The sequence below is a fragment of the Halichoerus grypus genome, unplaced genomic scaffold (genome assembly GCF_964656455.1).
Source record: "Halichoerus grypus unplaced genomic scaffold, mHalGry1.hap1.1 HAP1_SCAFFOLD_164, whole genome shotgun sequence".
In the NCBI taxonomy this organism is placed as follows: domain Eukaryota; kingdom Metazoa; phylum Chordata; class Mammalia; order Carnivora; family Phocidae; genus Halichoerus; species Halichoerus grypus.
In genome coordinates, this window is record NW_027555091.1 from 27944 (window position 1) to 38550 (window position 10607).

General features: G+C 50.6%; 1 protein-coding gene across 1 annotated transcript; it reads left to right on the forward strand.

Annotated features, from left to right (window-relative positions):
* Window positions 1-290: 290 nt before the first annotated feature.
* On the forward strand, window positions 291-8895 carry LOC144380778 (B-cell receptor-associated protein 31). The gene is made up of 4 exons (XM_078065582.1): window positions 291-392; window positions 1632-1767; window positions 3313-3413; window positions 8728-8895. The coding sequence occupies exons 2-4, from the start codon at window positions 1676-1678 to the stop codon at window positions 8877-8879; spliced, it is 345 nt and encodes a 114-aa protein (XP_077921708.1). The 5' UTR covers window positions 291-392; window positions 1632-1675; the 3' UTR covers window positions 8880-8895.
* The last annotated feature ends 1712 nt before the right edge of the window (window positions 8896-10607 follow it).

Below are 10607 nucleotides of genomic sequence, written 5' to 3' on the forward strand. Positions count from 1 at the left end.
GCGGGAGGCGGAGCCCGGGCGCGGCGAGCCCCACCCCATTCTCGCCCCACGGCTGGGCCCCGCCCCTTCCCCGAACCACTGAGACGTGGGAGGACCGCGCGGGCCAGAGAAGCGGGCCCTGGCTGTCCCGCCAAGGCCCCGCCCCTCACATCGGCGCGCCCGAGGCGCCTCTTCTCCTCCAGTCCTGGGCTTTGGAGCCTCGGCTCGGGGGCGGGGCGAAAAACGGCCGTGGGCGGAGTCGCCGGGGCCTGGGTGCGGCTGGGAGCGGGGGGGGCGTGGCGTGGCGGATGCTTCCGGTTTCCGGCCGTGGGGGAAGGGGCGGGGCCAGGGTTGCGGTGGGAGCGTTTGGTGGCGGCGGCAGCGGGGCGTGTGCGTTGGCTGTGGGAAGCTCGGTGAGCGTGCTTGCGCGCCTAGCTGGGCTCTGGGGCAGCGGCGGTTAGTGTGGAGAGGGCCCGGGGCCTCGGGCCGAGCCGGGAGTACGGGGGCAGCGCTGGGCGGAGGGAAGTCGGGGCGGTGGCTGGAGTTGGGCTCCGGGGGCGTGAGGGCCGGCCGCGGGGGCGAGGGGCGGTGGCAAAGCCCCTCGGGGGGGGGCGGCCAGGGTGGGGCTCGGGGGAAGGCGTGGCGGCCTAGGGCCATGTCGAGGGGCCGCGCGGGTGGAGCGCGGGGGACTCGTGCCGGGTGGGCGGCTGTGGGCGACCAGGGCTGTCGGGAGGGGCTCCTCCGGGTTCCGAAAAGACCGTTTTTCTAGAACTTTCTCTAGATGGGGGCCCTGAGGTGCTTACTCGAGACCCGCATTTGCTCTTGGCCCCGACTCCCGCCCGGTAGGAGTCGCTCTGTGGGCTTTCGGAGGTACTCCCGAGTTCTCCCACCGCATCCGAGGCCGACGCGGCGGCGTCGGGAGGCTTTTTTTTAGCCCCTGCTCTCGCCCCGGAGGGAGGCTGCAGGTTTTCTCTCGGCTCGGTTGGAAAGGCTCGTGAGGGAAGGGCCTCCTGGTTTCCCTCGGAGGGGGGTGTGGGGGCGTCGCCGCTCTCGGAGAAAGTGCGTTGCTGAAACACTGCCGCCCCGGGGCTGACTGGGAAGGGAGTGAGCCTGATGGCTGTCGAGAATTTTCTCCCGTCTATATAATCTTTTTTTTTTTTTTTAAGATTTTATTTATTTGCGAGAGAGAGAATGAGAGACAGAGAGCATGAGAGGGAGGAGGGTCAGAGGGAGAAGCAGACTCCCTGCCGAGCAGGGAGCCCGATGCGGGACTCGATCCCGGGACTCCAGGATCATGACCTGAGCTGAAGGCAGTCGCTTAACCAACTGAGCCACCCAGGCGCCCCCGTCTATATAATCTTTTATTAACACTTCCCCAGTTAAGCGGGCATAAGGAGTTTGCTGAACTCAGTCGGGAAAGGAATTCGCCAGAAAGGTGGCTCTTAAGGCACATACTGGAAGGCAGCAAGTAACTGCGTCCTGGCAAACGGGAGTTTGTTAGGCCTTTGAGCACTGTTGGCCAAGTATCCCTGCCGAGCTGAGCCCAGTTTCAGCCAGTGGCTTAAAAAGACTGGAGTAGAGTGCTGCGGTAGAGGGTAAAGAGTGGCTGCCCAGCTCTCACAACAGCTTCTGTCCCTTTTGTCTCCTGTCAGGAAACAAGCGCACATCTCACTGTTGGAAACCTTCTAGCAACACGATGAGTCTGCAGTGGACTGCAGTCGCCACCTTCCTCTATGCAGAGGTCTTTGCTGTGCTGCTTCTCTGCATTCCCTTCATTTCTCCCAAAAGGTATGGCCTGTGGAGCAAGCAGGCAAGCAAAAGGGTGATTGTTGCTGAGCCCCATAGCTTCTCCATGCAGGGTTGGTAAGACCCTGGAATTGGGGCCAGATGGAAACAGGTAGAACCTGTCTGGGGTTGAGGTGGCAGGGGTTGTGTTTATTATTGCTAACCTTCCACACAGTTTTGCTTCGTCACATCTTTCTGAATTCCTTTCCTGTGCACACTGCCTTCTGGCCTTCACCATGCTCCAAGAGGGAGAAGACCTATCTCTAGTTACGTTTCTGGGAATGCTGCCCTCCGCCTTCCCTTGGGTGCCTAGGGTTCAGGGGATGGCAATATGGCGTCTGGAAGACTTGCACCATGGGGTCATGTTGTAGCTGACTTGGTGACGTGTGTCCTCCCAACCAGTCCCACCGGCATTGCATAGTAGCCTCATGAGCATTACTCAGCCTGTGAGAGGTGAAGCCATAGTCCTTTTAATGAATAGAGGATCTGTTCAAAGTTAATTGGAAATTAATTTTTAATTACACATAATATATGAACATATTCTGATTTTAATTAGAAAATTATAAATAAGGCTAAATCTTCATAGATATTTTAAAAAACTTTTTAGACAAAAATATAGATCTCTGATATAATAAAATAGGAAGTACATGATATTGTCTAAGAAGTACTGTTGCCAAAAGCGAGATCTGAATCTCTTCACACTTCACACAGTTCAGAGGAAATGTAGAGACAGAGGCATTTTGGAGCTGCAATCTGGACAGCTTTGTAAGACCGACAACCTGGTTTCTGCAAAAAGTGGATTGGGAAAGAAGACAGAAGAGGGTGAGGAGTGATTGAAGCTACTTACCAACTAAATGCACAGTCAGAACCTTGTCAGTTTAGATTTAAACAAACCAAGTGTTTAAAAAAAAAATTGCAACAATTCGACTTTGGGACTCTGGCTTTGATGATGAGGGGTTCTTGTTCATTTTCTTGAGGTCTGGTGATAGCATTGTGATTGCATAAAGGCTCTTTATTGACAGAATTACATCCTGAAGTATTTATGGAAGGAGATGAAGGGAAGTCTTGGGTCTGCTTCGTAATAATCCAGGGTGGTGGGCGTCTAGATGAACCCACATGGGTCATGTGGAGAAACCGTTTGAAGAAATAATGTGTACGTGGCAAGCATTTTGAACATTACGTAGAGGAATGCAATGAAAAGTTTTCCATTTCCCTGCCCCTGAAACTAGTAGTATACTGTGTGTTAATTATCCTTGAATAATAATTAAAAGGAATGTTTTTGTTTCCCTCCCCAGAGACTCTTAGTGTTTTTAAGAGTGTGGCTTTTTTTTTAAGAAATTTCTGCACGTGGACAAGCATCCCCCCCCCCCCCCCCCCCGCCCCCACGCACTCTTGAATAGATGTCATAAATTGGAGAACTGCAGGCAGTCGAGGCTGAGTCTGTTCAGGATATTCAGCCACTGGAAAACGGTGCAAGAGTGGCTTTCTGTTCTCAGGGCCCTGGGGCCCAAGTGGATGTTTATTTCTTCAGCCCTTTTGTTTTCACAGATGGCAGAAGATTTTCAAGTCCCGCCTGGTGGAGTTGGTAGTGACTTATGGCAACACCTTCTTTGTAGTCCTCATTGTCATCCTTGTGCTGCTGGTTATTGGTGAGTGAACCGTGGCTGAGGGCAGCTACGCGCCCCAGACCCTTTGCCACGGCATAGCCTCTGCTGCAAAGCCCTGTGCCACGTTCCACATGTAGCTTACAGGTTGGGCTTCCCAGGGACAGACCCCTTCAGTGTCTCTGTCTTCTTGGGAAGAGGCTCCCTCATCCCTGAACAGAGTGCTGCTGACTGCTGGCCTGGGCCTTTACTTTGACCAGCAACCTTTATGCACCCTGTGACGACCACTTCACTTTCCTGGGCTGGCTCCTCACGTCATTCCAGAACTGAAACCAAGAGAAGCTGATTGGTTCATGTTGATCTTGGTTTAAGCAGCACTGCACTTCAGTCATGTAGACAGTCTGTGTGAATAAGGGACTGAGCGACCAAATGGTTAGGGAGCGGGGCTGGGTAGGAAGCTGGGGGGGGGCACCGAGAGGTCTGGCAGTGTATCCTAGAGCTCTCTGGATCTGGGTCAGGCTTCAGGTCTTTCTGGGTCCTTCTAGCTGTGAAGTTCTATAAACACCATGTTGAGGTGCACACCAGCCAGGCTTGGAAGATAAGCTGGTCCCAGGGCATGCTCCGGGATGGGGCCTGGGGCCTTAGGGTACTAAGGTGGAAGGCAAGCATTTTGTGATGTGGTGGTATGATTGGAGACCAGAGAGATCAATATAACTTTCATGTGGCTGTTAAATGTGTGCTGTACTAAGTGGTCACTGTGTCCCTCAGCGTGGATTCTAAAGTACTGGCTGGCTTCTGCTGTGGACACTGGTCCTGTCTCCAAGGTGCTGATGCCCGCTTAGGCTCAGAGCACTCCTCTCTCGCTGAGTCTCCAGCAGAAATGTGGCAGTGGCGGGGGGGTGGGCAGGGGGCCATAGTTCGGGGGGAATGTGCAAGGTACCATCCACTAGCTGCAGCATTAGGCATTTTTCCTTCCTAATGTCTTGGCTCCTGATGGGCTATGTTCAGGCAGGACTTCCTCTGAACAGGCCAGGTGCAGCCTACCTTTTCCCAACTGTGTAGGGTGGGTACCAGCTGCCCACATATGCATACTGTGCTGTTCTTGAAATACTTGGCAAGGCCCCAAGAAGTAGCTCTTTCCAATCAGGGTTCCTTCCCTGAGTGGTCTCTAAGCCTGGAGGGGCTAGGGAATATGTGTGTCATCCTTTGGGCATTAAAAAAAACAGACTTCAGAGTTTTGGATGTAGGGTAGGGGCAAGAATTGAGGTGGGGAGGGGCTGTGTCCTGGTGCTGCCTCAGGGCCTTGCCCCTCTGTACAGGCCCCATGAGCTCCCCATTTCCTAGCACAGCTGATGGGCCAGGGAGGCCCTCTGCAGAACCTAGGAGTTGTCAGAGGTGCCATTCTTCTTTGAGGTCAGGGAAGTGCTTGGAAGTTCTAGAGAGATACCAGCTTTGATGACTGGCTGTTTCCTATCCTTAACAGTAAGAAGTGTAATCTAGAGAGGTCTGTCGAGACTTCTACAAATATAAATGTTAGTTAGCAGGAAATCCTGGTGAAAGGTGATAGGCATAACTAGCTAGAGCTGCAGTCCTGGCTGGCCCCTAGCCTTCACTGGGAGGAGTCTGGGGCAGGTCTGAGGGGGTGGTGGGGGAGTGGGCTTGATGAGCATCCAGGGGCCAGGTCCTGGTCCAGAGGCCTGAGATACGGAGGGCAGCACTGTGTTGTGTGACTTGGGCTAGTGTGGCCTAACACTCCCATCCCAGTGTGCTCGCCGCCATTGGCCAAGGTGGTCCTTAGGGTGGCGGGGTTCCTGGATGCAGATGTGAGGGTGTAGAAAAACATGTTTTTATTTTACTTAATTTTTTTATTTTTTAGAGATTTCTTTATTTTAGTGAGAGCGAGCACTTGAGCTTGGTGGAGGGGGCAGGGGAGAGGGAGAGGAAGAGAGAGTCTTAAGCAGACTCTGCACTGAGCATGGAGCCTGACGTGGGGCTCAGTCTTACGACGCTGAGATCATGACCTGAGCTGAAACTAAGAGTTGGATGCTTAACTGCACCACCCAGGTACTTCAAACATGTTTTGTTTTGTTTATTTATTTATTTATTTATTTATTTAAGATTTTGTTTATTTATTTGACAGAGAGAGATACAGCGAGAGAAGGAACACAAGCAGGGGGAGTGGGAGAGGGAGAAGCAGGCTTCCCGCCGAGCAGGAAGCCCGATGTGGGGCTCGATCCCAGGACCCTGGGATCATGACCTGAGCCGAAGGCAGACGCTTAATGACTGAGCCACCCAGGCGCCCCTGTTTTGTTTTATTTTAAATCACAAAAATAACACGTTCTTAAAAGTTCAGAAATTTAACCCAGAAAGTTAAAGTCCCCCCATAATCCCATGTCTCACAGAAAAACCATCATTAATACTTTGTTGTACATGTCCACAGGCACTTTTATGTGCGGACATATTTACTAAAATGCTACGTAGTGTTTGGGATTGGATTCAGACCATAGTACACACTGTTTTCCATTTACAGCAATCTTACCTTTTTAAACATTGTCTGGTATCCTGGGGCACCTGGGTGGCTCCTTCGGCTCAGGTCGTGATCTCAGGGTCCTGGGTTTGAGCCCCTAATTGGGCTCCGAGCTCAGCGGGGAGCCTGCTTCTCCCTGTCCTTCTGCCCCTCTCCCTGCTCATGTGCGTGTGCATGCGCACGCTCGCGCGCGCTCTCTCTCTCTCTCTCTCTCACTCAAATGAAATCTTTAAAAAAAATAAATATGTAGTATCATAACATATGGTTTTGTTGTAATTCAGTTCTTTATAGGCATACTGGTGTCATTGCACGTTTATGCAAATGTTTATGTAGGATAAATTCATAGAGGTGGAATTGATGAGTCCAAGGGTATGAACATTTTAAATTTTAGGTCTTATATTGGGCTGCTATAACAAAAATATAGACCGTGTTGCTTAACAACAGATACTTATTTTTCACATTTCTGGAGGCTGGAAGTCCAAGATCAGGGTGCTGGCACATTTGGTGTTTGGTGAGGGCCCTGTTCCTCGTTTCATAGAGCCTCCTCGCTTTGTCCTCGCATGGTGAAAGGGATGAGAGAGCTCTGTGGGGTCTCTTTTGTAAGGGCACTAACCCCATTCATGAGGGCCCTGCTTTCATGACCTGCCCCTCCCAAAGGCCCCACCTCATAATACCATTCCATTGGGGGTTAGGTTATCAGTATAGGAATCTTGGGGGTTGGGGGACAGGAACACTTAGTTCATAACAAATAGGCATGTTGTTGGCCTGGTTTAGACTTCTGCTAATAGTGGTGGAGAATGCTTGCTTCGTGATACAGATTAATACCAGGATGCCAGCAAAGGGAGGCAGATTTTTTTATAATGTGAGGTCAGCTTAAAAACCAAGGAGTCTCAAACTAAAAACTAACCTAACAATATCAATATAGTGGTACCTTACTCCTCTCCCATGGGGGTCTCTTAAGAGACCTTTCTAGATAGGTCTTTATGTACTGACTTAAAAAGATGTCTCGGGTAAGGGGTGGGGGCGGAAAGCAGTAGATGGTTCCATTTCTACGACATAGACAAATAGATGTAAATGTATTTGTAAGCCAGAGCACTGCGTGGCTACCGGTGCCTCTCCGGGGCAGAGACTACTCACGATTCAGTTATTTGCATGCCCCCTATGCACCCAGAGCTATGCTAGGTCCTGGATGTGGCAGAAAAGATTTCTGCTCTTGTGGTACGTAGTCTAATTCAGGGGAGATGGACAATAAACCTGTAATTAGGGTAATTTCAGCTTAGGATGTGTATTACAGAGAAAATGGAGTAATGTGGCTCAAAGTGACTGCCTTGGGTAAGATGACCACATGTCCTGTGCTTGCTGGAGGTGCTTATGTCATGGGATATTTTCTCTTTGCACATTTCTGGTATATTTGAATTTTTGATGAGCGTGCACTTGTTTTGTAATCAGAATAAAACCATTTTTTTGTATCGTCTTTGATTTTTTTTAATCTTTTCCCCATTCTGTAGGTTGCCTTTTAGTTTTGTTGATTGCTTCCCTCACTGCAGAAGCTTTGTATTTTGATGTACTCCCAATAGTTTGTTGTCCTTGCCTCAGGACACGTATCTAGAAAAACGCTGCTGCAGCCGATGTCAGAGAAATTATTGCCTGTGCTCTCTTCAAGGATTTTTTTTTTTTTTAAAGATTTTATTTGGGGCGCCTGGGTGGCTCAGTCATTGAGCGTCTGCGAGAGAGAGAACACAAGCAGGGGGAGTGGGAGAGGGAGAAGCAGGCTTCCCGCCGAGCAGGGAGCCCGATGCGGGGCTTGATCCTAGGACACTGGGATGATGACCTGAGCCGAAGGCAGACGCTTAACGACCGAGCCACCCAGGTGCCCCAATTTTGAGTTTATTTTTGTGTATGGTGAAAGAAAGGGGTCCAGTTTCATTCTTCTGCATGTGGCTGTCCAGTTTTCCCAACACCATTTGTTGAAGAGACTTTTTCCCATTGGATATTCTTTTCTGCTTTGTCGAAGATTATTTGGCCATATAATTGTGGGTTTGTTTCTGGGTTTTTCTGTTCTATTCCATTGATCTCTGTGTCTGTTTTTATCCTAGTAGCATACTATTTTAATTATTATTGTTTTGTAATATAATTTGAAATCTAATTGTGATCCCTCCTGTTATGTTTTTCAAGATTGCTGTGACTATTTGGGGTCTTCTGTGGTTCCATACAGATTTTAGGATTGTTTGTTCTAACTCTGTGAAAACTGCTGTTGGCATTTTGATAGGGATGACATTAAATCTGTACAGATTGCTTTGGGTAGTATGGACATTTTAATGATACTTGTTCTTAGAATAAGGCAGTTTAAATAATAAAACCCATGATGAAGCTTTGAAATGGAAAAGCCTGTCTTCAGCAGGCGGTCTCGGGGTCTTGACTCCTAGGCTGCTCATGCCTCCTCCATGGGGATTTACGTGAACAGGACGACCCTGGGTTATTGGTGGGGCAGCTGATAGCCAGCCTGACTTGAGGTAAACAGAACCAGACACTGGGGGCTCCGTGGATGTTGCCAGCAACACCTCAGACTTGATTAGCATCTTGATACAGAGCGAGTTTGTGGTCTGGGTAGAATGGGGCCAGGGAGTGCCGTGAAAAAAGCCAGAGGAGAATGGGTCTCAGGGCAGAGCTTCTGACAAGGTGTCCTCCCCAAGGTGTGTGTAGAAGGGGAGATACCTGGCGTGACAGATCTGGGGGAAGTGAGGTCACCTTGACTTATGCCGCCTGTCTCCTCTTGACAGCCCAGTCTTGGCCTGAGCAGGAGCTAATGCCCTTGTGTGTCTTCTGCCGCAGACGCTGTACGTGAGATCCGGAAGTATGACGACGTGACAGAGAAGGTGAACCTGCAGAATAACCCCGGGGCCGTGGAGCACTTCCACATGAAGCTTTTCCGTGCCCAGCGGAATCTCTATATTGCTGGCTTTTCTTTGCTGCTCTCCTTGTGAGTGAGGGAAGGGACCCCTGGGCTCGCCTGTGACTTTGACTTATTCAGTCTGTGGCCTTAAACTGGAGGCCCTGATTTCCCCAGAGGCCTCTGATTTTCCTTCTGACCTCCAGAGGCAGTGTGGTGAGTGGGAGAGGTCCGATCGGAATGTCAGAAGACTTGTGTTCTGGCTTTGCTGTAACTTGCCACCTGCTCTTTTAGGGCAAACACATGCCCAGCTTGCTTTCTGTAAGGAGGTTGAAGTGAGTTGCCCTCTGGGAGGGGATCTTTGGAGGCCGGCTTAAAGGGGCCAATTGAATAGGGGCCTTTTGGGCATGGGGACCTGACCTGAGAAGAGTGGGCAGAAGTGGCACAAAGGGGCTGAGAGCATGTCTGTCCCCAGTGTAGACCTGTTGCAGGAGCAGCCTATTTCTGGTGGGTTTTTTGGTAAGACTGAGTGCCTCAGTCAGCGCCAAGGGGGTGGCTAGTTGAGTAAGACTAAAGTGATATAAAGCACCTGTTTGAGTCCGGAGGCCGCTTTGCTGCCTTCTGCTCACAGGGCTGCTCATCAGAGGGGCCTCGCTGCCATTGAATGTACTGATTGGCTGGGAGTAAACATTGTACTCAGGCCAAGGGCTTCCAGAGGTTGGCAGGGTAGCATGTGAATTTTCTAGCTGGGCTCTTCCGCCTCTGGTCACTGGGACATCCTTCTTCATTAGGCATTAGAATGGCTGCCTGCCTGGGTTTCAGGTTTTCAAAGGAAAAGTCAGTTGTTCAGGTGACCTTGACTACTCTCAGTCCACGTTGGAGTGTGGCAGGGTTGGAGCTGGGAAGGGCAGAGCTTTTCCAGGTGGTCTGTTGGATCACTGAAGGGGTCTGCAAGCATGTTGTCTTCAAACTGGAGAGTCAGGCAATGAGAAGGCTGGGAGGACAGGTACCCTGGAGTTGGAGGGTTTCGGGAAGCTCCAAAATGAAGCGTGATTTTGTGGTCTGAGCCTGAAAGGGAGGCAGGTCCAGAGGATTGCGTCTAACTGCAGGTGAGTCCAAGGGAGGAGGAAGAGTTCGCTATGTCTAAAGAGCCCGCAGAGGGGCGCCTGGGTGGCGCAGTCGGTTGGGTGTCTGACCCTTGGTGTCGGCTCAGGTCGTGATCTCAGGGTTGTGGGATCATCAGGCTCCGTGCTCAGTGCAGAATCTGCTTCAGATTCTCTCTCCCCCTTTGCCCTACCCCTGCGTGCATGTGTGCTCTCTCTTTCTCGCAAATAAATCTTAAAAAAAAAAAAAAGAGCCCATAGAGGCTCGGGGGGCAGGGTGGGAGGGGACTCCCTGGCAAGCTTATGTTTTATCTGAAAGATAGGAAGGACAGAAATAAAACTAAGGACTGCTCCAGGGTAGCACACAGCTTTAAGGAAAGCAGCGTCAGGAAGACGAAAGCCTGCAGTGGACTCTGCAGCGTGAAACACAGTAAGTCAGACATGACAAGTGGCTGGAGTAGCTTCTTGGGCCTGCTTGTTTCAGCAGCCACAAATCTGCCTCTCCGTTGTAGCTAGAAGATGGCTTTGCTGTGCTCTCCTGTGTCCCTGTCCAGTAGCCGATCCAAAAACTTGTGAGGTTGGTCTTGTGCAACTTCTTAGAAAAGGAAACAGTGACCCCAGGGGTCAGTGTGGATTCACCAGTTGCCCACAAATGATCAGTTGAATCATTCTGGAATTTTCTAGAAGTACATACTCCTCCCTAGTCTAGGGCTCAGATC

Bases quoted from the DNA above. Each gene is read 5' to 3' on its own strand.
- LOC144380778 (XM_078065582.1), top strand. From the start codon at position 1,676: ATGAGTCTGCAGTGGACTGCAGTCGCCACCTTCCTCTATGCAGAGGTC. The intron at 1,768-3,312 runs GTATGGCCTGTG...TTGTTTTCACAG, and splicing joins CCCTTCATTTCTCCCAAAAG to ATGGCAGAAGATTTTCAAGT. The intron at 3,414-8,727 runs GTGAGTGAACCG...CTTCTGCCGCAG, and splicing joins CCTTGTGCTGCTGGTTATTG to ACGCTGTACGTGAGATCCGG.